The sequence below is a fragment of the Natator depressus genome, chromosome 25 (genome assembly GCF_965152275.1).
Source record: "Natator depressus isolate rNatDep1 chromosome 25, rNatDep2.hap1, whole genome shotgun sequence".
NCBI classification, from domain to species: Eukaryota; Metazoa; Chordata; order Testudines; family Cheloniidae; genus Natator; species Natator depressus.
In genome coordinates this window covers 7,176,065-7,203,042 of record NC_134258.1, presented here as the reverse complement: position 1 = coordinate 7,203,042, position 26,978 = coordinate 7,176,065, and the positions used below count along the sequence as shown (strand labels likewise).

Sequence of the window (26,978 nt, the reverse complement as noted above, 5' to 3'; positions counted from 1 at the left end):
CCCTGCCGCACAGTCCCATTCTCTGTTGCCCTCCCCCTTCCCCAGGCCTTTTCACTTTCAGAAACTCAAGGCAGGTTTATGTCCAGGACAGGCCCATTAGAAATGTCCCAAAGAACCAAATGCCCCGGAAGGGTCATGCTATCAGCATGCCTTTGCAAAGCCCAAACCAGCAGCTGACTCTAAATTTGCACCCAGCTCCTGCCTGGAGGTCTCCCAGTATTGAGCCCAAGTATGCTTTATCCACCCGGAAAGGCCCAGAGCTGTGCCTGGCAGAGGGCAGAGGTCACCTGAGCAACAGTTGGACTGAGACAGCAACAGGGCAGAGCCCAGGAGAACAAGACCAAGAACAGAGTCTCCCAGAATGTCTGTTCTCCAAGGGAAGCTTCCCAGAAAGCAGGCACACCTCTGCGGGAGAGAGAGGGGATTTTCCAAAAGGCTCCTTGAGAGTAAGGCTGGGTTGTCTGGCTCCTGGGGTGGGCATGGAAGAGTTGGGGATTCCCAAAGGAAAAAAAGGTGGAAATGGCGACAAAAAGCTGCAAACACGAGCCGCTTCTGCTTTGTGCTTTGCCGGAGAGGCAGGACGGATGCAAAGTCAGTGGGAGTTTTGCTTGCATAAGGGGACTGCAGGATTGAGCCCAGTGGCAGGAGTTCTGTCACTAATGACAACCCTCCATTTCTCCTGAAAACCCATTCAGATTTTGCCCATTGCTGAACAACAATAGGGCTCTCGCATGGGGGCATTCACGTGCAAATCCCTTGCAAGGTCCCTCCCCAGCTCCTCCCGCCCAGGGCTCTGCAGTGAACTCCTGATGACCTCCTCTTTCGCCTGGAAATGACAAACTCCAAGTGTCACCAAGCCCAGCTTGGAAAGCAAAGTCTCACTGGCCTGAAGGGGGAAGACAGACTGGCCCCCCAGACTCTGCCCTTACCCCACAATGAGAAATCCAGAGCTGCCGCTGTGAGGCTGCCCTAAGCCACTCCTCTGGGTGCGCTCATGGATTTTATTGTGCAATAGTGCTAGTCAGACTAGGAAATGCCCAGCACAATGGGGCCCACTGGTCCTGGTTGGGGACTTGGGGGGCTGCTGCAAAAACAGAATAAACAGTAATAAAATAAGCCATGAGAAAAACAATTACTCCCTGTGAGTGAACAAGGACAATTGCAGGGCTCCTTTGTGGCTGGTCTGGACTTTCCTCCCCCACTGCTCTATTTGCCACCTGTCCGGTTTTTGGCTTCTGGGTGCCATTTAGAGTGCCTGGTTACTGCGGGGCAGGAGGAGGTGATGGGTCATTACCGCCTCCTATCTGCAGGTAGGCTTCTTGAGACAATCCAGCGAACGACCAGGGGCGGGTGGTGAGAGGAGCAAGCGATGGGGGCAGGGTCTTGGGGAAAGAGGCGGAGAAGGGGCGGGGCCTGAGGGAAGAGGTGGGGCCTTGGGGGAAGAGGCGTGGCAGGAATGGGGCCTCAGGGATCCGGTTACCAGGAATTAGAAAGGTGGCAACCGTAGTCTTCGGGGACCCTTTCTCACCTGCTGCAATGGGAGCACCTATATGCAGTGACCCAGCTCCAACCAGCAGTCCTGAGATTTTGGTGGCAGCCCCAAGAAAGCCCCCCAAAGCCTGAGGCTCAGACAAAAAGCCTGAGATTGGAGCAGATTTGGCCCTAGTCTCTGCTCTTGGGGACAGGGCCCAGGGATAGACAGAGCATCCTCTTGCATACCAAGCTGCAGCCATGTCCCTCAGCCTATCAGAGTGACCATCTGGGCATGGATGGTACTGCAGGGTCAGTTACAGGGAGACAAAGGCCATCCAGAAGTTAACCAGGACAAGGAAATAAGAGGTTTCAGTGATCAGAGGGCAACACAGGAAGTGCTAAAGGAGGAGTGGTAGCAACCAGTGTATTGATTTTGCCCAATGCTGCTCCTTATAAATATTTTTCCAACCGTTTTTATTTTAAGAGTTCTTGCATCGCCATGTCCTGGAGCAGGAACTTGAAATTGGGCAGGGGATGGACCTGGGGGCAGCCTTCTGCTGTCCCCACGAAAATCCAGCCAGATTTGGTGGAGTTATAAACTGCTGAAAATCCCCATTTGCTTGTGCTCAGTGGAGCTTCTGATTTGTTGCTAAAAGCGTCTGAATATTCCATCCGCACTGAGCATGCTCCCCAGAATCTCCCTGCATCATGCGGAAGCAGAAATCCTGAACTGAACCCCCCATACGGGAGAGGACACAGACAAGATGGAACATCACCCTCATCCTCATGCTTCCTTCCATCAAAATACCCTTTGACTGAGGCCTCGTGGGCTGGGAACTGGGAGACCATGTGTCCTAAACTCACTTCTTGTAGCAGCTGGTGATATAATAAGCAACTTCGTCCTTATTAATAAGCCAGCAACCCTGCCAGAACATGAATTCGCTAGAGCTCTTAAAATAAAAGTGGTTGGGAAAATACATATAATGGGAGGCATTAGGCAACCTCATTATAGTGGCTGCTACCCACTGAGAGGTTATACAAACAGGGGCTAGATCTTAGGTCTCTAACTTGGCAAACCCAAGTCTTCTCCACTCAGCCACACGCCCTGTAAGAGCAATCTTGCCAAGTCTATGTATTTGAAATTCTCCATGCTCAGCCCCCTGGTAAGCTTTGCAAAGAAAGCCAGCTCCAGCTGAGATGAGCTCTTGGAATGGAGGATCCCCTCATGGGTCCATTGACAGAGCTTCTGCCTGTGAACGATGAGGTTTCTGGTTCCCAGTACAAGCGATGGTACCCTGCAGGGTGTCTCCTCTCAGTAAGGCTGGCTGATGAATGGGGGATTCTCTGGATCAGACAAATCCAATATAGTGTCACAGCCCTGGAATCTGCACCACGTGTCCCGCCCTTGTACCTGTCCTTGATAAATCCCGGGAAGTAACATTTTGGGATCCAAAAGGTGTACGTCAAGGCGACTGTCCAGAGGATGGAGAGCTCATCCAGCAGCTGTCCCACATAGCTCAGGGTCACGTGATAGTAGGTAGAGAAAATACCTGCAATGAGTGAGGCGGGCTGTGTTAATAACCTTCCTCCCTCCAGCTCAGCACCCCCCTCAAGGAGACAGTCCGCTGCAATTCCTGGGAGAGATTCTCTGCTTCAGAAGATCCCGCAGTTCAGTTTCATCCCACCAGCCCCTTGATGCTTCTATTGCAGGGACCCTCCTTGCCGTTCAGGCCTTCGCTAGGCCAAATCCTGCTCAGCTGCTGTTCCTGTCTAACCCCAATGGACACAGCAGGGCTGGATGTTTATAGTGGAGACTAAGGTCCAGCCCCACCTGTCCAGTGGGGGAGAACTGGGTGGAACTCCCTTGGGAGGTGGCAAGAGTCCTCCTAGCTTAAGCAGAGGAGGTCACGCTGGGCACCCCTTTGGGGGCTTGGTGTATCCCTGGCACAGGACATGCAGCCTCTGGTGAGCCTGGGCAGCAAGAGAGCACAGCCAGGAGTCAGCGAATGGGAGATCTGAACCCTTTGGGCCTGATTCCTCTAATCCTAATCCACTGCTTCTGGCCAGGTAAAAGGGCCTTCAAGTATGACCGGGCCTTAGTGTAAATGAAAATCAGCCTTGGCGTTCAGTGGGACTGGGTGGCAGGGGAGGTTTCCATGGCAGACAGCAGATGCTCCTATTTTCAATTTCCAGATAAACACACCACCCCTTCTTCCTATGGGAGCTCCTAGGCGCCACCCTGCCAGCCACGGAGAGCAGAGGGGGACTCTGCTCAGAGTCTACATAAAGGGAATTCGTCCCATGCCAGTGAAAATTCGTTAATATTGTCAGGGCTGCTAGTTGGGTGGCTGGGTCACTGTTACACGTTGTGAAGGACTCGCTCCCCATGGAGGCCCTGATTCAGGAAGGGCCCAAAGCACTTGTCTAAGGCGGCACACATCCCCGTGCAGGTATGAGCTTAAAGTTAGCCACGTACTTATGGACCTTCCTGAATCAGCGTGTGAGCCTGTAGGGAAGTGAGGCAGAGGGGACCTGCGGGAAGCGTCCTGTGATGATGGAGGGGCTAATCAATCCCTCTTCTTTTCACCCTTTTCCACAATAAGAGAACAAAGGGTCGCTCCAAAATTGTGAAGCTGAGGCTCTCCGCGAAGCTTCAGTGGGTGTGTCTACGCTGCAGGTGGGAGGGGTTGCTCCCAGCTCGGGTAGCTGCTCATGCACTAGCTGGCTCAAGCGAGCCTGCCGAAAACAGGAATCTGGCTGCAGCAGGGCGGGAGACGCCTCAGGCTGGCCACCCACGTGCAACCCCGTCCGAGGCCTTAGGTACGTGCCTGGGCGGCCACACGGCTATTTTGGCGTGTTAGCACGAGAAGCCAGCACGTGTACACCGCCCAGCTGCAGGGTGGACCTACCCGGTGTGGGAAAGGGCTAAATTATCCTGCAGGCCCCCAGGGCTTTACTGAGAAAATATGTAACCCGCAGGGAATAAATAATTGGGCTGCGTTCTGGCTCCTGCTTTGGTGACACAAAGGGGCTGGGGACAAGTCCCTTGGTCCAAATGCAGCTTAGGGCTTGCATATACAGCCTTTTGCCACCCCCTGCCCCCTTGCAGACCCTGGCATGCCTGAAGGGTCCAGCACTACAAGGATTCTGGGCTGCAAACCAGCCCATTTAAGTCTTATGCCTGGGGCGATTTTTTAAATCCTGCAGGCAGCACAGAATCTGGGGGTACGTCTACACTGCAAGGGAAAACCCATGGTGCCAAGTCTCAGAGCCCAGTCAATGGATCAGGCTTGTGGGGCGTGGGCTGCGGAGCTAAAAACAGCAGTGTGTAGACTTTCCCGCTCGGGCAGGAGGAACCTGGGCTCTGAAACCCGGCGAGTCAATCGACCCAGGCTCTGAGAGTTATTGCTGCAGTGTAGACATGCCCTAGGGGCCTAAAGCTATCTTTGGCTCCTCCCGGGTTGTGTCCTTTCTTCAGCATCTCTCAGGAGAGGTAGCACAGAACAGAATCTCGCGCCACAGTCTGGTCCTTTGGAAAGCTGAAGGCAGTGGGGGTTATGTTAGGCCTTTTAATAACCCTGAAACATACCTATTAACAGGAACATGACGGAGAGGCTATAGGCAGACAGGGGGCGCTGCTGGACATATTGGTGGTTCAGGTACAGCAAGATGGGGAAAAGGAGGAAGAAACTCACATTGCTGATCTGAAAAACAACAAAGCAACACACACAGTCAGCTTAAAGGGCAAAGGGCCTGTGTCAGCTCGGGCAAGTCACTTCACCTTTCCATGCCTCAGTTTCCCCCTCTATAAAATGGATACCTACCTCCAGTGAAAAGCACTGTATGAGAGTGAGGGGTTGTTAAAGATGCAAGCGGCAAAGGGGTCAGTCAAAAAGCAGGGGTGAACACGGGTGTAGAGTGACTCCTGGGGAGGAGGGTACTGCTGTATTCTTTCTGACTGAAGTCAGCAAGCCAGTCCTCAGGCCAGATTCCTGGTGTAATTCCATGCAAGTCAATGGAGACATGTCAGGAGTGAGTCTGGCCCAGTGAGGTTAAACTGGCTTCTTTACTCAAGCATAGCCCCCGAAATGCCAGTGTTCACCCACCCACTCTGTCTCTCTCTCCTCCCCTGACTCCTTCCCCAAACTCCTCTAGTACCACCAGCTCTGTCCAGCTAGCCCTGAACACACAAGGGAATCTGGGTGGTGTTGATTGGGAATGAGGAGCTTTGCATAAAGAGGCCAGTAAGCCATGATGGGGAAGAACTAGCATTTGCAAAGGGTGTGGGTGGGGTGGGATGGGGCAAGAGCAGGAAGATAGATGGGGTAGGGATTAGACTGGGGCCAGAATAATGGTGTGTTACATGGGAAGCTCTCTAGGGCGGAGGGTAGGGAGAGAGGTGGCAGCTATTCAGTACAGCAGTGATCCCCTGAAGAAATAAACATCCGCTAATCATACTTGTAAAATTAACGTGACAGGATGACTCTTCCCAGTCCATCTTCAAAGCACTTTGTAACAATTACATGTTATTACAGTAATTAGCATGTTTTAATATGTTTAGAATCACAGAAATGTAGGGTTGGAAGGCACTTTGCGAGGTCATCTAGTCCAGCCCCCTGCTCTGAGGTGGGATCAAGTATACTCACACTGACCCCGACAGGTGTTGTTTAACCTGTTCTTAAAAACCTCCAGTGATGGTGTGATGGGGCAAAGAAGCCCACACCAGCAGAGAGCCTATAGGCCAAGCTAGCTTTGCCACACTATACCTGTAGCCAGTGCCAAGCCTGAAGGGGGAATAAAAGGAGAGAGTCTGGCTCAATTCTGGGGTAAGACATTTTAGCTGTCTAACAATGTGCAGCAATGTCCCACAGTGGTTTTGGGCAAGAGGAATCTTTTATCCAGTTGAAATTGCAAGAGGAATTGAAAGAGATGAAATGTAGCAAGGAAACCAGAGCTAACAGCCTGATTCTTGTGAAAAGTGCCCTGAAATCTCTACAGACCACGAGGGTCAGGAGCTTGGTGTTAAACCTCATCTGAAACGTAGCACCTTTGGGATGCATCTGTTAAGTACTGAACCAGAGGGAAGAAAGCCGGATGATGAACAACCAAGATGACTTCCTGCCTCGCCTAGGTGGTCCTCCTTTTGTCTCCCATCTAGGTACGAACTTGGGCCCTGATCCTGCAGTCAGTTCTGCAGAGGTGGACCCTCATATCTGACTGGACTCTCATTCATCTCATGAATCTGATTGCAAGATCAGGCTTTGCTTATCTTGTGAGACCCAAAGGGATCTCAGCTCAAGGTAACATGGCTGTAGGCTAGAATGAAGTTGTTAGAGGTATGGTGCACAGGCTAGCATACTTGGGATGCAAATGTTGACGCTCTCCTTTAACTTCTACGGATTAATCTTGAATTGCATCAAGTCTTTCATGAAACCAGTTGATGCTTTTATTTACAGGAATTTTCAGGCCAAGGAGATCTGCCTGTTGTTCTCATTTAGCACTAATTCCTGCAGCATTTGCACCCTGGACTGGGCAATTAACCAAAACTAGAATCGGCGCAGCCTTACCCTTCATATCTTCAGGTTGTGACACAACAGACGCAAGAGGAAATACTAGTCCCACTGATGAGATCAGTGACAAACTGTTCAAGAAAGGCAGAGAAAACATACCAAAGATGTAAAAATCACAAACAGGCTGTAAAAACATTCCTGAAAACCAGGTAAAAGAGGCTCCTGGAGAACAAACAGGGATTACAAAGGACAAGTGGAGAGAAAGTATGCACAGAAAGGATGGCAGAGTGCAGATTACAGGAGTTAGCGGAAGGAATTAACGCTGGTTGCTCAATCAAACAGTCAGCAGACCGGAAACATAGATGTTTAAGGTTGCCCACGCAGATTGCCTCATCGTGCATTGCGACAGTGTCCTTAATATCTGATCTCAGCACGATTTCCCAAAAAATACAGTCTGTGCAGCACAGCAAGAGCCGAGATTAGTGGAAAGGTATAGTGTACAGGAGGATGCTAGGCTGGGAACTGTGCAAATGAGAATCAAGAAATATCAGACTAGCTGAAATCAGGGCAGTTAAGCTTGGCAGCTAGATGCTGAGGCACTATAATATTGTTGGCCATAATGTCAGCCCATACCCCTCAGCCGTGAACCCTTGGAAAATTAGAAAGTAGCAACTGACCTCCTCCAAGCTGCTAAAGGGATGGCAACAGGAATTCACCTCTAAGAGTGAGTCAGTTCATTAGCTTTCCATCTCTTGGGTTCACATACAGGTTTAGCTCTTGAGGAGAGTGAGTCAGAGTTATAGGTCCCCATTTGTCCAGGTCACATCATTTGGCAAGATTCTCGGTTTAGGAGCAAACCTGGACTGGGATAGTAGAGATGCTTCCAGGGAGGACTGAGCAATAGCAGGGCGGTGCGAGGTGGCCCTGGACTGGTGTAACGGGGCATGCTGCAGATCAGGCTAGAGGTGCAGGTGTGGAAGATTTTTCCAAAGAAGCTGCCTGCACTGTACATGGCTTAGGTCACAGAAAGGGGATCTCCCTCTAGGGAAAATACCAGAAGAGGCAGCAAGAACTACCAGGCTGTTCTTTGCCCTAGATTCTAGTCAGACTGAAACCGGTCGTTCAGCAGATGGTATCTCCAAGCCACTCCTTTGGAATCCATCTCATGCTTTAACCGTCACCAGGGCAGCGGGACTGTACATACCAATCACACCTTTGTCCCACTGCCAGGCACACCCACCCAGTAGTATCAGCCTGGGCCCGTTTCAGACACTGTATCATATCATAATCCGACTCTGAATCTGTCTTGCATTGCAAGAGCAAAATGGCAAAAGCTCAAGAAACAGGTTCAAGGGACATTATCAGTGATCCCAAAGAATTTTCCTTCAGGCACAGGCATTCTTCGACTTTTAGGCCACCTTTTAATAGCGAGACAGTCTCCTGGGCACACCTCCCCTCCCATTCATGATTGTATAATATCCCTGAAGCTAAACGAGCAATGGCCCACATGGAAAAGTAAAACATTGACGTGTTTCCAGCTGACCAGTGCAGCAAGGGTTAATCAAGCTGGATGGGATTTTCAAAAGCACCATAGAGAGGGAGGTGCCCGACTCTCACTGAAAGCCAGTGGAAAGTTGAGCATCTAACTCTCTTGGGTGATGCTGAAAAACCTGATCTTCACTTGCTCTGCATTTCGTCTCTGGATTAACACGGGTGGAACTGAGAGTGTGGAGGGAATAATTGATTTTTCGGTTCAGTGGCCAAACCGGGGGCGGGATTGAGTTCACTTGGAACCAGAACTGATTGTTTTCAGGTTTCCTGGAGTCACGAAATGAAAAAAAGAATTTCATTTGGGTCGACTGCAGTGTTTAAAATGTTGATGGGAAACCAAGTGCCCAAACTGTTCATTTGGAAACTGTCAAAATGAAACATTGTTTTGACATTTCCCCCCAAATTTTTTCTCATTTTTTTTTTCAGCTGAAACTCTTTGCCAAATTCAACCCAAATTAGACACCCCCCCCACCCCCATGCACTTTTCTGCAAATTTACTATTTGCTGAAAATATTTCACCCAGCTCTATAACGGGGAACAGGATTTGGCCAGCTGGGGGTGGAGAACAAACCACGACGTCTGTGATTGGTAGAGAACCGGTCTTGTCCAGAAGGCAAAGAGACTTTCTCACCATGCTGTACCTGAGTGGCTGAGAATGATTATGTGAGCATAATCAATGATTATTGCTCACAAGTTCCAGGACCTAGATTTACCTGACACCCTAGGGCCTTCAAGGCTTGAGCTACTAACAGTAGAAGCAAATACCGATGAAGGAAGCTGATGAAGGGTAGGCTGAGGGACTAGCTTGAGGGTTCTGCCTGACACCCATCCACTCCCCATCCATGGGATCCTCTGCATTAGCAACAAGAAGCCATGATCAGAGGGCATGGCTACACTGGAGCTGGAGGTGTAATTCCCAGCCCAGGTAGATGTACACGCACTAGCTCTGATCAATGCAGCGTGCTAAAAATAGCGCTGTATTTGCGGCGACCCGGGTGGCAGCATGAGTTAGATGGGACTGTTGTCAGGGTGGCTACGATCCGAGGTAAGTACTTAGGTAGCTAGCCTGTGCTGTTGCAGCTACACGGCTATTTCAAGCGTCCTGACTCGGTCAAAGTTAGCATGTGTGTGGCCACCTGAGCTGGAAAATGCAGCGCCAGCCTGCAGCATAGACTTAGAATCAGAGAACCAAGCCGACCAGATTTAGCATGTACTGAGCAGACACTTATGCTAATTCAGATGTCACCAGATGGCTTCATTAGATAATGCCTCCACTGAGAGACAAAGATGACTGGGCCACTCAGCCGTGCCTATATTTTGAGAAAATGCCACAGAAACGGCGGTCGTTCCCAAGAAGTGAGGGAAGTTTGACACAGTCCACTTGGAATCGCAGAAGGCTTTTTGAAGTGTCCCACAAGCTGCTGCTTCATAGAACTGTGGGATCATTATTAATAAAAACACAATAGCAGCGAGAGGCTCCAACGGAGATCAGGGCCCCATTGTGCTGGGAACTGCACGGACACCTCATGAGACAGTCTCTGCCCCAAACAGTTTGCAACCTAGATCAGGGGTCTCAAACACACGGCACGTGGGCTGCATGCAGCCCGCGGGGTTATTTTCTGCCGCCCGCCAGCTCCCTGTGGCACCCCCGAACCCCTCCTGCAGCCGAACCCCCTGCCCTGAGCACCCTGCTGCACCCCTCCTGCACCCCAACCCCCTGCCCTGAGCCCCCTGCCACACCCCACACCCCTCCTGCACCCCAACCCCCTGCCCTGAGCCCCCTGCCACACCCCACACCCCTCCTGCACCCCAGCCCCCTGCCACACACCCCACACCCCTCCTGCATCCCAACCCCCTGCCCTGAGCCCCCTGCCACACCCCACACCCCTCCTGCACCCCAGCCCCCTGCTGTGCCCCACACCCCTCCTGCACCCCAACCCCCTGCCCTGAGCCCCCTGCCGCACCCTGCACCCCTCCTGCACCCCCTGGGGGCAGGGAGGGCGCGGAGTTGGGGGGTGGGGATTTCAGGGAAGGGGTTGGAATGGGGGCAGGGAAGGGGTGGGAAGAGGCGGGGCAGGGCCTCACTGAAGGGGTGGAGTGAGGGTGGGGCCAGGGCAGCCGGGGAGGCGGGGGTGGTCAGTGGTGCAGCCCTCAGGCCAATGTACTCGTCCTCATGTGGCCCTTGTGGTCATTTGAGTTTGAGACCCCTGACCTAGATGGACATGAGGCAGAAGGGGAAGTGATTTGCATAAAGTCTGTGGCAGAGCCAGGAATAGAGCCCATGTTTCTTGATTCCCAGGCCAATGCTGTACCCACTAGACCATGCTATCGACCAATAAAACAGCTACCCAGAGTGCAATGGGACTGCAGTGGTGGATTAGGATCCCGCGTGCGGGGGAGAAGCTCATCTGGAGGAAGCTGACTAGTGTGGACACACTCCACTGCTGTTGGTTCTACCTGTGCGATCCTGACAGTGCCCTGACCAGCGGCCCAGCACGCTCGTGTAGCTGCTGCTGCTGGAGAAGCCCCAGTGGGGCTGGGAGCAGAATGTAGCCCTCAGCACAGTGTATCCTGGTCATGGGTTATCTGCCGCAGCCGTTTGTTGGCAGACAACTGCCGGGCCAGCTGGTTAAAGCACTGGGTATAATAGCCAGTGTGAGAGGCATTATGCTATCTAGTTAAGCCTGAATTCCAACTTCAATTCTAACCCCTCTTTCTAGCTGCTAATAACTTCCCAAACAATTTCCTTTTTTGTGCTGAAATTTTCCATGCTGGGTTTGAGCCTGGAGGCAATTTAAAACAAACAACCAAAAAAGTTTGATCCAGATCAGTTCAGTTTCAAGCATGAAAAGCAAAACAGGTTTCTCTTCTCCACCATCAGCCGGGTGGAGATTCCTCTGATAATGCATCTGGCTGCGTAACCTTTCCATACCCTTTTCTCTTAGAGATGCAGGGGAGTAAACCCACTTGATGGAACAATTGGCTTAAGTGCTTGGCGGAATCAAACTCTAAGCCTTAACAATGTGCATGGTGCTGTACAAGGAGCCACGGGAGTGGTGCGCCTTTTGAAAATCCCACTAGGTGCCTATTTTCAGATTTAGGTGCCTGAATCCCCTTAAAGATCTGGCCCAAATTCCTTACCCTGAGTTTCCCACAATGTTTGGGCCCAGTCTTGCACCCGTTGAAATCAATTGAAAATCTTTCGTTGGCTTCAGTGGGTTCAGGATTAGGCCCTAAATACAGGCGGATACCAGAGGGGCTGGTCGGTCACAAACTTCTAATTGATTTATTGAGTTTCTCCATTTATACATTTATCTGTATCTAATTCCCACTTATTTATATTTGCCAGAAGCTGGGAATGGGTGACAGGGGATGGATCACTTGGTGATTCCCTGTTTTGTTCATTCCCTCTGGGGCACCTGGCATTGGCCATACTGGGCTAGATGGACCTTTGGTCTGGCCGTTCTTATGTTACCGGCCTATGTGAGTTTACAGCTGTCCTGTTGTCTTGGAAATATTGATTTACTGCTATGTACTTGTACTGCAATTAGAATGATAATTGACCATTAATGATTGATTTTCATTAATAATTATTAATAATATGTGATGATGTAATCTGAGCTCAGACTTGGGAGAACAGAGACCTTGGATTCTTCTATTCCTGGCTTTGTCAAAGACTGACTGTGTGACTTCACACAAATCATAGAAATAATGTAAGATGAGATAAGGAAGCAAAAATGGGTCCTGAGAAAACTGTACCCATTGGGTTCAGTTTTAATCATGATTGCGGGCCGTTCTGGGCTTGGGCTTATTTTGTGTCTGGCTAGGAGGCCAACATTAGACTAGTTAGGAACACTATTTCCATAGATGTGTTTGCAAAGCAGAGACTAGAGATGGATTTAGGATAGTAGCTGTAGCTATCTAAAAGTTACCATTGCACCTGCGTTGGTCTAGGATATTTCTCAGACAGAAGAATAATTGACAGCTGGTGTAACTGAAATAATCATTGCCTGCCTGCAGCTAAGGGGCTGATCACAGCAAGTACCACTAAAATTCTAAAGAAAATGAATGACTAGCAACAAACCACAATGGAAGAAAGCCAGTCGCAGGAGGAAAGCTTAATAGGAAAGACAAAGCAGACTGGTTTCAGAGTTGTAGCCCTGTCAGTCAGTATCAGCAAAAACAATGAGGAGTCCTTGTGGCACCTTAGAGACTAACAAATTTATTTGGTCATAAGCTTTTGTGAGCTACAGCTCACTTCATCGGATGCTGAGCTGTAGCTCATGAAAGCTTAATGCTCAAATAAATTTGTTAGTCTCTAAGGTGCCACAAGGACTCCTTTTCTTTTTGCGCGGTTGTTTCCATTGCAAAGTGGGTATAAGGTGCTACCACTCCGATCTGGTGGCAAGTTTACATTCATTTTGTCCTGGTGAAAATGGCAGCACCAGGTGCAGGGTAATGGAGAATCAAACCCAAACCTGAACAAAGGACAAAGCAAACTAGCCCTAGGGAAAATTAGGAGTTTTGCTTTTCCCCAGTGGGACAAGTCCTGGAAGTACCCAAGCTAGTTACTGTGATGTATTGAAAACTGTGTTAAAATTATATGCTACCACTTTACATTCTCAGGGTTTCCTGGTCCTGCTTGCAGGCCAGAGGGCTCTGTAAAGAGGTGTGCAGTCTAGATTTCAGCAATCTGTCTGCAAAGAGTCAGCCTAGAACAAGGTGGGGTGACTTCTGCCTCTCTGTCTGAGGAGCAGTTTGCTTTCTCTCTCTCTGTTTTTTGTTCTTGTGTGTTCAAGTTCTGGATTTTAATAAATAAAGTAATGTAACGTTGCAAGCTGCTAGAAGGATAAAAACATAAAATACTCCAACTTCCCTCTCTATATATGACTTGGATATAGAGTTACCAAGTTAGATCCTAGTTGTCACTGGTAGTGTGTTGGTGGGACAAGGGGAGAATATTATCCAAGGCTCAGAGGAGACAGGCTACACAGGGCTTGACAGTGTCAGGGAGAATCCTTGAAGTTCCTCCTAGATGCTGATGGTGTAACCGTTTGTACTAAGGAGCCCATTCACCTAAGGAGAGCTGCACCACAGCGGTGTTGGAATATACCACTCTGAGTGATTTCCCTTTCAGATTTACATGGTTTTTCCTCTTTGAGTACGGGGAGTTCTCTGCTGACCCTCTATTGTCTCAATGGCCCAGATTCCCATAGGTATTTATGCACCTAACTCCCATTGAGTTAGGATCTGGCCAATATCTCTCCAGCCCTAACCAACAACATGACTTGGGCCCAGATCAGCAGGAAAAGATCCAAAACCTTCAAGCTGGCCCGTGGAAGCCTGAGAGGGAAGTTACTGAGAGTGGTAAATTCCAACACCCCATTAGGCTCCTGTTCAGGTGGACATTAGAGTCCTATTACAATGAATGAAGTCAAATGACAAACCTGCTTCCTGCTTCCTCATCTAGCTTCCCTTTTTATGAGCCCATTAAAGCTGCTTGAAAACTGGCAGTTTGTCTTCAGTGAATCACCACTTTAGTTGTATCAGGACAACTGTGCGGCCCAGACCTGGATCTCTCTGAGCCTAAAGTCTTTCCAGCAAAGATGGGGTTGATACTGCTGGAATGGGGATAGGATGCAATTGATCGAACGCTGTACCTTATGTAGCTTGCTGGTTCCGTTTCTGTTAATGCCTGAGGAGAAACTTGTGCTCCTAGGTTTCATGAATCACGAGGCGCGTGAAGGAGGATGATGGGCTCCATGAGAACCAGAGCCAAGGAGGCACAAGGGGACACATGCAAAAAGGTGTTGAGATGGAAGTGAAGGGAAATATACAAGGGATTGTTAGCACCCTAACAATATCTGTCTAAGCTCACTATTTCCTTGCGCTCTGCCATCTGTCTGTATCCACCGGGTTCCTCTTGTCTGGTACAGATTGCAAGCTGTTTGGGGCAGCTTGTTAGCTTTGTGTTTGTACATAGCCTAGCACAATGGGGTTATGGGTCTGTGGTTGGGGCTCCAAGGCACTACAAGATATAACTAATAATAAATAATAATAGGGCAGCAATGGCTGGAGAATTTTCACTTAGCTACTATGAATTATTACACTTCTGCTACTGAATTACAGTGCAATCATCAACTATAATTCATTGATTACATATTTAACTGTCTATTTAATTTATATGTAGCCTTATCTTTTGTATCTAATTTTTATATAACGTTTTAAAAAGGACCTGATCTAAGACATGGGATGGAACAACACAGTCTTGCATAAAGTTATTCCGTAGCAGCAAACCACAGCGGATGGTAAGAATTTAACTTTTTAGATGCCACCCAGGATTGTTTTGAGAAGGAGCCTTCATTGAACGTTCTGCTGATTTAATGCTGCAGCTGGAGCCACCGATAGGGAGGGCCATATCCTCAGCTGGTGTAACTAATTGGGCATAGCTCCACTGAAGTCAACACTGATAAATATCCAGACAAGGATCTGGCCCCAGGCCATGCATGAGAGATAAAGCCCAAAAGATTTGTATAAAGTGCCGATGCATACAGAACGCGTCGTATTATTTATTCATTTGAAAGCACCCACTGCTGTATTGTGCACCTCACAGTGAAAACAAAAGGGGCAGATTCTCATGCAAATTGTCATAGTTCGATCCAGCTGAGGGTCTGCCTCAAAGAGGATACGATCTGCCTACAACTTGGCCCTACCAGTAAGGGGTATAAACAGACTGAGGGGGAAAGGTGGGAGGAGAGGAAGGACAAAGGTGCCGATCAATGACTCATCTGATCCCCAGCCAGTGCTGTCAAACACCTTATCTAAGGCTCACTTGTGAGCTGGCTGACATATCTGCTCAGGGGAGTTAGGTGTATAAGATACTACTCTACTCTCCCCTGCGGGGGTCATTCACCGTTACAGGTCAAAGTGCAGCTGGGAGAACCACCACCGTGGGGCTGCTACTGTCAGCTCCCTTGCAGATAGAGGAAGAGTGGATCGAGCCCTGAATCTAACCCCAACCCCAACGCACTGGCCAGCACAGAGGAGGAAGTCAGCTGTGCCACAAGAAGAGCTGGGATAGCTGACTTCCCCCATGGAGCAAGCCGGGAGCAGCTGACTCTGCTCCTGGGGCCCCATCCTCAGTGCACATTGCTAGGTGCCAACCCAGCCCTTCGTGTCTGGTAGGGACTGGGGCAGAGAGTTGCTAGATAAAGCTGCACCTGGAAAAGACTAATAAGCTAATGCTGGTAAACTGCTGAAAGCAACTGGAAGGTGCGGTGAGGATTGTTTCTGCCTGCCAAAGGGTGACAGGTCATTTTTGGGAGGGGGGGGGTCCAGTGCACCTCCGAGTAATTACCTGGTTTAAGGGAAAGCATCTGGGCCTCATAAAGGGAAAGGAAGAGAAAGATGCTGCTAGAAGAAGCTGTTTAGAGTCAGCCGAAGGGCCCTGTAGGAGACCCTGAGGGACCTTGAGTGTGGAAGGTGGGGTTTGCCTGCTGATTAGAGAGAGCTAAAGAAGGCTGAGCTGGCGAGGAGAAGGGCTGCTTGGTTAAGAGCTGACTGGCACAGAAGACTAGGGTTGCCATCTTTCTAATTGCACAAAAGTGAACATGCTGGCCCTGCCCTGCCTTCCCTGAGGCTCCGCCCCTTCTCCAAGGCCCCACCCCAACTCACTCCAGCCTCCCTCCCTCCATCTCTCGCTCTCCCCCACCCTCACTCACTTTCACTGGGCTGGGGCAGCAGGTTGGGGTGTGGGAGGGGGTGAGGTCTCCAGCTGGGGGTGCAGGCTCTGGGGTGGGGCCATAAATGAGGGGTTCAGGGTGCAGGAGGGAGCTTCCGGCTGGGGCAGAGGGTTGAGTGCGGGAGGGGGTGCAGACTCTGGCTGGGGTTGGGCTCTGGGGTGGGGCCGGGGATGAGGGGTTTGGGGTGCATGAAGGTGCTCTGGGCTGGGGCTGAGGGATTTGGAGTGCGGGGGCGGTTTCCAGGAGGGAGTTTGGGTGTTGGAGGGGGCTCAGGGCTGGGGCAGGGGGTTGGGGTGCAGGAGGAGATGCGGGGTCTGGGAGGGAGTTAGGGTGCAGGAGGACATTCTGACCTGGGGTAGGGGGTTCAGGGTGCAGGGTCTGGGAGGGAGTTAGGGTGCGGGAGGGGGTTCTGACCTGGGGCAGGGGGTTGGGGTACCAGTGGGGCTGTGGGGTCTGGGAGGAAGTTAAGGTGTTGGAGGGGATTCTGACCTGGGGCAAGGGGTTGGGGTGCGGGCTCTGGCCAGGCGGCGCTTACCTCAGGTGGCTCCTGGTCAGCAGTGCAGCAGGGCTAAGGCAGGCTCCCTGCCTGCCCTGGCTCCGCACTGCTCCCAGAAGTGGTCGGGGGCTGCGGAGCCAGCGCTGGGGATCGGGGCAGCATGCGGAACTTCCCTGATTGCCCCTGCGCCTAGGGACCAGACATGCTGGCCGCTTCCGGGGAGCTGAGCAGAGCCAGCGCTGATCGGAGCCACCAGGGTCCCTTCCCGTTTGAAAACCGGATGCCTGGCAACCCTATGAAGCACCCTTTTATACTGCCCCTTTAAGTGAGCAGGTGTGCCTGCCCTTTGTTATTAGAGTTCTCCTTCCGGGCATGTCGCAGCTGTTGTACGATGATCACAGGACGATGGTGCTGATTTTTCTCTTGCTGAGGGCCTGCTCTGAGGGGTGCTGAGTACTCTTAACTCCCACTGACTGTAATAGAATAGCTGTGGGTGCTCAGCACCTTGCAGGATCAGTCTCTTACACCTGAAGGCAAGAGCCCTATTGAGGAGATCACTTATGGATGTTCTTAAGTCCACTCCCAGTCAGGACAGCACTTCAGAACATGCTTCAGTCCCAAGGACCTGCTTCCATCCCATGGGACATAAGTACATGCTTCAACATCCACTTAAGGGAGGCTTTCTTGAATCGGGAGCTGAGCCTGAGTGTGGATCAAAATTACCTTCATGGGGTGCGATTCCACTGCAGTCAAAGAAGTAAGGCCCAGATCCACAAGGTATTTAGGCTCTGATTGTCCCTTGATTTCATTGGAAGTTCTGGGCATAATAAGTGTACAACTGGAGTAAGTGAGATTAGGTGCCCCCAAGGACCAGAAAAATCTCTCTCTCTCTCTCTGAGCAGTTGCTCTGTGTTCAAACTGAAGGGACACAATTAGCCACTTAACCACCAAAACAAATCCTGTAAGGTTCATGCTGTCTACAAAATCTACATTCGTTCTTGGTCTCACGAGTTGGGCACCTGGGTATAAAAATACTTTTATCTCGTTCTCCATCCTATGAGAGACAAGCTCGTGTATAAGGCCTGGCTAGTGGGAATGAAATAAGACAAACCTGGTTAGGTCAGAACTTTAGGCATCCAGGTTTGAAAGTTAAGCACCTAACCCCATATTTAGACACTTAAGGTGACATTTTCAGACGCACATATAGGATTTAAGAGCTTCAGTCCCGGATTTTTACAGTCATTGCTTGGCTCAGCATTCCAATGCCTAAGTCTCCTTTTCAAAAGTGACTTGCGCCCACCGTCTCAGAGGTATTTCAGCATCTAACTCCCATTGATTTCCTCCTAAATGCCTTTGAGGGTCCGGGCCTTAGGTCCTTTTGAGAATCCCATTGGGGCTGATCTGCATCTTTAGGTGCGTTGGTATCTTTAACAATCTGGCCTGAAGAGCCCAAGTCTCTTTTGAAAACGGGACTCTGCTCCTACGTCTCGTGACATTTTTACTTTTGAACTTATTTAGGTGCTAAAAACCATAGGGCCAAGATTCATGGTTTTTGTGAGTTTGAGATGTCGCCAAGGAGCTTCGTTTTCAGAGGGTGGATTGCTCACCGCTTTCTGATACCAGGCCCCTGTAGGGTAACTTTGGGGCACTGAGAACTGCTAGTCCTATTTGAGAATGCTGGCCTAAGTCTTTGACTTGAGTAAACCAAGTGTAAAAAGTGTTAGCATCCTTGCTTGCTATTCCCCCGTCTGATATGGGCCCACTCAGCAGCGACGCACCGCCGCTTGCCGTGCAAGTTAAACACAGCGAAGGCCTTAGTCAGTCAGACCGTGGGTGCTAGTGGTAATGTAGGGATACTTGCACTGATGATGACATTTGCAGGGTTGTGTAAGACCAGGGTAATGTATCCCACGGGGGTCGTCTATCTGGACCAAACTCAGCTCTGGTGTAAGCAGGTGCAATACCTCTTTAAACCCAGGGTTGTGAGTTCAATCCTTGAGGGGGCCATTTAGGGATCTGGGGAAAAATTGGGGACTGGTCCTGCTTTGAGCAGGGGGTTGGACTAGATGACCTCCTGAGGTCCCTTCCCAACCTGGCATTCTAGGATTCTATGAAATCTGTAGGATATGTGTTCACTTGCACTAGGGGGGAATTTGTCCGGGGGACTTCAGGGTAATGTCTACTCCGCAGCTGGCACTGTGCCTCCCAGCCTGGCTCATGTTAGTGGGCTAAAACGCAGTGTGGACATTGTGGGATGGGCAGTGGCTAGCCACCCGAGCTGGGCCCCAGGGGATCAGACAGGTTTAGATGCAGCTGGCTAGCCTGAGCCACCACCAGCTTGCGCGGAGCTAGCGCCCGTCTGTCTGCCAGGGCTGGGAGGCTCGCTCCCAGCTGCAGCCTAGCTGTACCCATAGAGAACTGCGTGAATTGCATGGGTTCCGCCATCGAACAGAAGATCCACTCGGCCGTGCAGGCGCTGGCGGTGGGTTAGTAGGGGGAAGCTGCAGTACTGCGTTAAGGGAATTGTTAAAACTGGGAGGTATCACGAAAGGAAGAACCATCTCCATGGATGATGGGAACATCCAGAATTAGAACAGTTATTAAACAAGAGCCTGGGGAGGGATACAACTCCACAAGCTTCAGGGTTTAAGCCAGTTCCTAACTATTGGGGGTAGGAGGAAACATTCCCAGGGCAGATTATGCCATAACTGCCTACTGCAGCACCTTCCCCTGAAAAAGCTGGTCCCGGCCACTATCAGAGAGAGGACCCTGGATTAGATGGGCCCTCTCCTCTGATCTAGCCTGGCAGTGACTGCGTTCTTAAGTGCGGTGGGGATGTGGTTTGTTAATGCATTAACATTCCACTTTCTGGAGTCCGGGGTTCAGAAGCTGGCTTGCGATGCGTTTCAGCCCCTCATGTATTTTTCTCTGTATTACATGAATCTGGCTGTGGTGTATACAGCAATTGGCAGAAGAACTGCCGGACTGAAAAGCAGGATTTTCGCAGAGCTCTCAGAGTGGGAACCCTGCACCGTACCCACCTCCAGGATCCCCAACTCCAGCTGACGCTGTCAGCACCTCACTTTCATCAGCAATAAATATCCCATGATTTACCAGGCGTTTAGCACCTTCTTTCCATCCCCACTCTCTCAAAACACTGATATTCAAAGCAGAGGGGTGCCCGGAGACAGCCAAAGCACAAGCCCACTTCTCAGACCTGCCTGGCCTCTCCCATCTCCGCTTGCCTCTTCCCTCGATTATACACAGCATTTGCCCCACAGCTGCTGTTTTCAGCTGCCCCAGGGATGTGTGTGAGTTTCACAGTCACAGCACGGCAGTGAGTCCTTGCCCCCCTGGCTGCTGACACTCACCGTGTTGTAGTACTCTGCGATGACCTCAGAGTGCTCAAAGTTGCCTTCGCACCAGTCGACTTCGGAGGTGAGGTAGGTGAATATGCTCGGCATTTTGGGGCTTCCTCTGCCAAGGGAGAGAAGCTGGTTAGGTTGTTCCCGGAGAGGAAGAGTGCACTGCACGCCGCTAGGGAAGAGGTGAAACCTGCTCTGCCTGCCTGCCCTCCTGTATCTCTATTCACGAGCACACACTACACCAGCCAGTTTGAGCAAAAAAACCAACATCCAAGCCCTTGGCAGTCACACTGCTTGTAAAACTAGGGTGTGCCACTGGGTTAAACTAGAGATAAGACCAGGTCCATTCACCCGCCCCCTTGTTTTTTAATTCAAACCAAGGGCAGGGCCAGATCCAGAGTCTGCAAATGGACGTGCTCCTTATGCTGCAAGCCAAAGTCCTGGATCCAAACTCCCCCACCCTTGGGGGATGGGGTTTGAAATCTGGATCCAGACTTTATGGCTTGAGCCCCATCTCTAATTACAGCAGTGAGGAGAGAAAAGGCGAGGCCCCTTTTTTCCCCTTCACTACCACCCCCTGCTCCCCAGTTGCAGTTATGGGAAATTGATCATGCGAGCCAGACACACCTCAGCCTAAAGAAAGATAAGAAAACACCAAGGCTGTGGGGAAATTCCTTCCTGACCCCAAATTTGGCAACCAGTGAACAACCGCCATGGTTAAGTGTCCCAGAGGCCAGATTACTCCTGCTTCAGAAAGGGTTTGAAATTGTCAAGGTGTTTTTCAGTCGTTGGGCCCCTTTAGGTGTGTAATTTACGTTCAGCACAGCTGGGGTGTGGCTGGGCCCCGTCTCTGGTTTCTATGGAGCTGAGCAGGCATTCCTCCTGGTTTTCCCACCCCTGAGAGATGTAGCTGAGTCAACCTCACTTTTTAGTGTAGACCTGGCCTAAGTCTCCTTCTGGCCTAAGTCTCCTTCTCTTCCCGATGTGCATCAAATTGCAGAATGTGTCTTCCTTGACCGTTGCAGCTCAGGAGCTGCATGGCATTCTAGAAACTCCCCAGATATAAGCACTAAAACAGCGGCCAGCATCACTGGTCATCTCTCTCACCAGACATAGAATCATAGGACTGGAAGGGACCTCGAAAGGTCATCTAGTCCAGTCCCCTGCCCGCATGGCAGGACTAAGTATTATCTAGACCACCCCTGACAGGTGTCTGTCTAACCAGCTCGTTAAAATCTCCCATGGTGGAGATTCCACAACCCCCCACAGCACAATTTATTCCAGTGCTTAACCACCCTGACAGGAAGTTTTCCCTAATGTCCAACCTAAACCGCCCTTGCAGCAATTTAAGCCCATTGCTTCTTGCCCTATCCTGAGAGGTTAAGGAGAACAAGTTTTCTCCCTCTTCCTTGTAACAACCTTTTAAGCACGTGAAAATTGTTATGTCCCCCCTCAGTCTTCTCTTCTCCAGACTAAACAAACCCATTTTTTTCAATCTTCCCTCATAGGTCATGTTTTCTAGCTCACGAAAGCTTATGCTCAAATAAATTGGTTAGTCTCTAAGGTGCCACAAGTACTCCTTTTCTTTTTGCGAATACAGACTAACACGGCTGTTACTCTGAAACCAGACCTTTCATCGTTTTTGTTGCTTTTCTCTAGATTTTCTCCAATTTATCCACATCTTTCCTGAAATGTGGTGCCCAGAACTGGACACACTACTCCAGTTAAGGCCTTATCAGGATGCAGTAGAGCGGAAGAATTACTTCTCGTGTCTTACTTATAACGCTCCTGCTAATACGTCCCACAATGACATTTGCTTTTTTTGCAACAGTGTTACACTGTTCACTCATATTTAGCCTGTGATCCACTATGACCCCCAGATCTCTTTCCACAGTACTCCTTCTTAGGCCGTCATTTCCCATTTTGTATGTGTGCAACTGATTGTTCCTTCCTGAGTGGAGAACTTTGTATTTTCCTTATTTGAATTTCATCCTGTTTCTTTCAGACCATTTCTCCTGTTTGTCCAGATCATTTTGTATTTTAATCCTATCCTCCAAAGTACTTGCAACCCCTCCCAGCTTGGTATCATCCGCAAACTTTTTGAGTGTACTCTCTGTGCCATTATCTAAATCGTTGATGAAGATATTGAACAGAACTGGACCCAGAACCGATCCCTGCGGGACCCCACTCATTATGCTCTTCCAGCTTGACTGTGAACCACTGATAACTTCTCTTTGAGAATGGTTTTCCAACCAGTTATACACCCACCTTATAGTAGCACCATCTAGGCTGTATTTCCCTAGTTTGTTTATGAGAAGGTCATGCGAAACAGTATCAAAAGCCTTACTGAAGTCAAGATATACCACATCTACCACTTTCCCCCATCCAACAGGCTTGTTACCCTGTCAAAGAAAGCTATCAGGTTGGTTTGACATGATTTGTTCTTGACAAATCCATGCTGACTGTAACTTATCACCTTATTGTCTTCTAGGTGTTTGCAAATTGATTATTTGCTCCATTATCTTTCCAGGTACAGAAGTTAAGATGCCTGGTCTGTAATTCCCTGGATTGTCCTTATTCCCCTTTTTATAGATGGACACTAGATTTGCCCTTTTCCAGTTCGCTGGATTCTCTCCCGTCTTCCATGACTTCTATAAGATAATCGCTAATGGCTCAGATATCTCCTCAGTCAGCTCCTTGAGTATTCGAGGATGTATTTCACCAGGCCCTGGTACCTTGAAGACATCTAACTTGTCTAAGTAATTTTCAACTCGTTCTTGTTTCAACCCCATAATTGTTCTGCTCCTTCTCCCTTCCAGGTTCACATCATTTTTGCTGTAAGACAGAGGAGCGTCTTGTTTGGAGAAAAGTGCAGAGTTAGTTACCTTTCAGGGTTGCATGAGTTCTGCTCATTGGGTTTATCCTTGTAAATCAGTCAGTTACTAAGCAAAGCTACAAACTGCTCTAGGCCAGTTTGAAGTGGGGATCATGGTCATCACTAAGGATGAAATTCACCCCTGCGCAGGCCCCTAGCAGAAGATCGATGCACCACTTAAGTCCTGGTTATGTGGAGCAGAGGCATCATGCTGCAGCTCTATGCAGGGGTGAATCTCTGCCTTAGTGCACATCTTGAGGAAAATACCTTCCCTGGCAGTAACGTTGTGCTCTCAGCCGTCTAGGAGGGATTTTCACCTGACCATTCATAGGTCTAGCATCCCCAAACTAGCCTGATGACTGCAGATGCTGTGTTTTGAAAAAGGAGGTGGTGGAAAATTCACCCCCTTTAATCCCGCTGTTCCAAAAAGCCAAAAGATCTCCTGCTCCCAAGATGGGCATCGTCACTTTCATAGTCCTCTCCTGCTCATTTTTAAAAGCAATTCTGCGTTTTTTGTTTGTTTGTCTCACAGCTTAGAAGCTGAGATGCAGGGACACATTTAGACTTTGGCAAGTTAGAAATTCTGTGCATCCAACTGCTTAGATTTCCTTGGAACTGGTCCGATCTAGCTTGTTTTGGAGTCCAGCGGAGGGCAACAAAAATGATTAGGGGACTGGAACACATGCCTTATGAGGAGAGGCTGAGGGAACTGGGATTGTTTAGTCTGCAGAAGAGAAGAGTGAGGGGGGATTTGATAGCTGCTTTCAACTACCTGAAAGGGGGTTCCAAAGAGGATGGATCTAGACTGTTCTCAGGGGTAGCAGATGACAGAACAAGAAGTAATGGTCTCAAGTTGCAGTGGGGGAGGTTTAGGTTGGATATTAGGAAAAACTTTCTCACTAGGAGGGTGGCGAAACACTGGAATGGGTTACCTAGGGAGGTGGTGGAATCTCCTTCCTTAGAGGTTTTTAAGGTCCGGCTTGACAAAGCCCTGGCTGGGATGATTTAGTTGGGGCTTGGTCCTGCTTTGAGCAGGGGGTTGGACTAGATGACTTCCCGAGGTTCCTTCCAACCCTGATATTCTATGATTCTATGATTTTGTTTGTTTTTAAAGTGTCCTAAAGGGTAGTTTAAACACAGCACTTTGAGTTTTGTAAAACATTAGTTACAAAGCATGGGATTTTCAGAACCGCCTGAGTGTTAGGAGCACCTGGTCCATTCCCTCGTGTGAGACTTGTGGTCAAGATGCTCAAAAGTGACTGCAGTGGTGTGGGAACAATTTTTATAGTGAAGATGCTGAAGGTGGAGACCATGTGTTTGAGTTGTTATTACTCCTTCAAGCCAGGAGTTGTGGCAACACCCACTCGTTCCAGCATCTAGGAGTGACTGGTTTTTGGGAATGCAACTATAGATGCCATAAAGGGGCCTGATTTTTCAGAGTGTGGGATAGCTGGGATAGCACAAAATGACTAGTCACTTTTTAAAACCTTAGTCTTTGCTCCTAAGTCACACAGGCACGTGTGAAAATGGCACCCAGAACCTAATGGCTGAGAGGCAGGTACCCAATATTCACAGAAAATCAATGAGTTGGGCACCTTAGGTGCCATTGAAAGCCCCAGCCAGTGCAAACAGAATTCCCTCATAGATGTGCTATGTAAATGTTTTTCAGGAGTTAAATCTTCTCCTACAGTAACCACTGGAAACACCAATTCCATAGATTTACATTAGGCTCCCAGGCTGAAACTGACTAGATACATAACAGAAACTAATGCTTCTAGTTACACTTCCCTAGCTCTGAAAAGTCTAAAATGTGGAATAATAAAACTTGGCATTGATATCGTGCTTTAAATCTTCTAAACACCCAGCAGGCATTACGTTTGATTGCTTTCTTTTTGCCTTTTTCAGTTTTAATAATCTAAGAGTGAAGGGAATGTTTCGGGGGGGAGGAGGGGAAATAGTACAATTTGTATCTTGATCATGTTCCTTGAAATTAGGGACCCAAATTCTGCTGCCACTTACACCAGTGAAATCCAGAGTAACTCCACTGAGTACATGCAGTTTCTCAGATTCATAGTAGTGTAAGTGAGACCTGAATTTGATTTATTTGCATCTCCATGGGGAAATTCAAAGGGAGAGAAAATAGGAATGTAATATTAAAACAAACAACTTCTCACATCATGTACTGTACCGTAATAGCTGACAAACTGGGCTGTGAATAAACATCTGTCCCTTATTTTGCTCCAGGTTAGCAGGCTATGTTTAAGATACCTCTACCTTAATTAAACTCATGCTGTTCCTCAGTGAGAGTGAGAATGCAACTCTGGAAATAAAACCAAACATTGGAGGAGAAGATTAAAGTTATTAGTGGGTCTCATTCTCCATGGCCCTGCATTTTGTGTGGTCGTTCAGGCCAAAGCAAAGTGGATGTAAACTAATTCCTTCCTGATCTGGCAGCAGTTTGCGCTCACTTTTGCAGTGGTGTAAATGACTGCACCGGCTGCAGGGTAAGAGAGAATCAGGCCCACAGCGTAGATAACTCATCTCCCAGCAAACTAAGCCTTTGTCAACTATTAGCATGAGGGAAGTACAGAAAGTCCAGGTGAAGAAATCCTTAAAGTAAAACAAAGTGAAAGGGAAAAGAAAATCTAAGCAACACTATTGAATGAAGCTCTAGGTAGCTTGCTCACCTGCTGTTTGCTTCTTGGCTGGGTCTAGCTTACCTGTATTTCCCCTCACACCACCCAAAGCTGCTGTCACACCGAGCAGCCAGACATCGAGAGCCTCAAGGTGCTTCTGGCAACGCTGGAGTCACTTACAACCTGCCCTGCCCCTCTGGTTCTAAAGGAGCACCCACTATGTGAGGTCATCGAGAGCAGCAGCCACGAAGCATGAACTCACTATTGCTCCATCTCTGGGAAATGCCACTAGAGGAGAAGGCAGCACCCTCCGTCCAGACCTTCCAATGTGCTTGCCAAAGAGAACAGGTTGGCTGGAAGGTTTAAATCTCTAAGCCGGAAGGTTGTGGGGAGGGATGGAGAACGTGAGCTGGAAAAGTAGATGCAGCTGTAATCAGAAACCATTTCAAAACCTCTGTGCAGGCATACATATGCACACAGACATTACAATCTTTTATTTTCCATTGATATGATAGGGGCTGTCCTATTCGGATTTGCTGGTACAGCTGCTTTTAAAAAAAAAAAAGACTCTTTTCACCAAAACAAAACCCAGAACTTTGAAGTTGTTTCCGTTTTGCAGTTTGGAATAGAATCCGTTGTTCAATTTTTAAAAATTTTGTTTGTGACTACCAGATATTGTGTTTGCCAAAAGAAAAAATGTGATTTTTTTGATCAACTGCTCTTTCCCCACTTACTAAAAAAGAAAGAAGAAGAAAAGAACTCGGGGTTGGGTAAACAGAACGTTTCTGAGAGTGCTTTCAACTAAAAGCAATTTTGATTTTAAATGTCACCCAAAAAAAAAAAAATGATAAATGAAAGCTTCCCCAAAAGTCAATATTTTTCGCAAAAGTTTCAGTTAAAGAAAACAACAAATTTTCGGATGAAAACTCTTTTGTGAGAACAATGTTGACCAGCTGTACTTACTGGAGCATGTAGAACTGCCAGTTTAGCATCACAGAAATTACCAGATTGGATGAGAGCAGGATCCATCTAGTGTAGTGTCCTGTCCCTAGATACTTCCAGGGAAGATTAAAGATCCCCTGCAGTAGGCAAGTGTGGGATAACCTGCCTGTTTCCTCCTGACCCCATTTTTTAGGGTCTGGCTCATGCTCTGAAGCAGATGGGTTTAGATCCCTTTATAAACTTCCTGTTTGTTTATTTATTTATTATTTACTGTTATCACTCTGAATGTTCTTGTTATCCCGTCCTTTTCCAAAAATAAGTGATCAACAATCATCATGAGGTTTGAAAATGGAGCATAGTCCGCTCCAAATATAAAACCCGGCAAACT

The 26,978-nt window shown here is 48.9% G+C and overlaps 1 protein-coding gene across 1 annotated transcript in view; it reads right to left on the bottom strand.

The window, feature by feature from the left end:
• Positions 1-20,236, bottom strand: part of ACER1 (alkaline ceramidase 1) — a 31,542-nt gene extending 11,306 nt beyond the window's left edge. Inside the window, exons 1-3 of the mRNA XM_074939450.1 lie at positions 20,144-20,236; positions 5,063-5,177; positions 2,885-3,023 (exon numbers count right to left, since the gene is read on the bottom strand). Of these exons, the coding sequence (XP_074795551.1) occupies positions 2,885-3,023; positions 5,063-5,177; positions 20,144-20,236 (347 nt within the window). The remainder of the gene's footprint in view (positions 1-2,884; positions 3,024-5,062; positions 5,178-20,143) is intronic.
• Between the last annotated feature and the right edge of the window lie 6,742 nt (positions 20,237-26,978).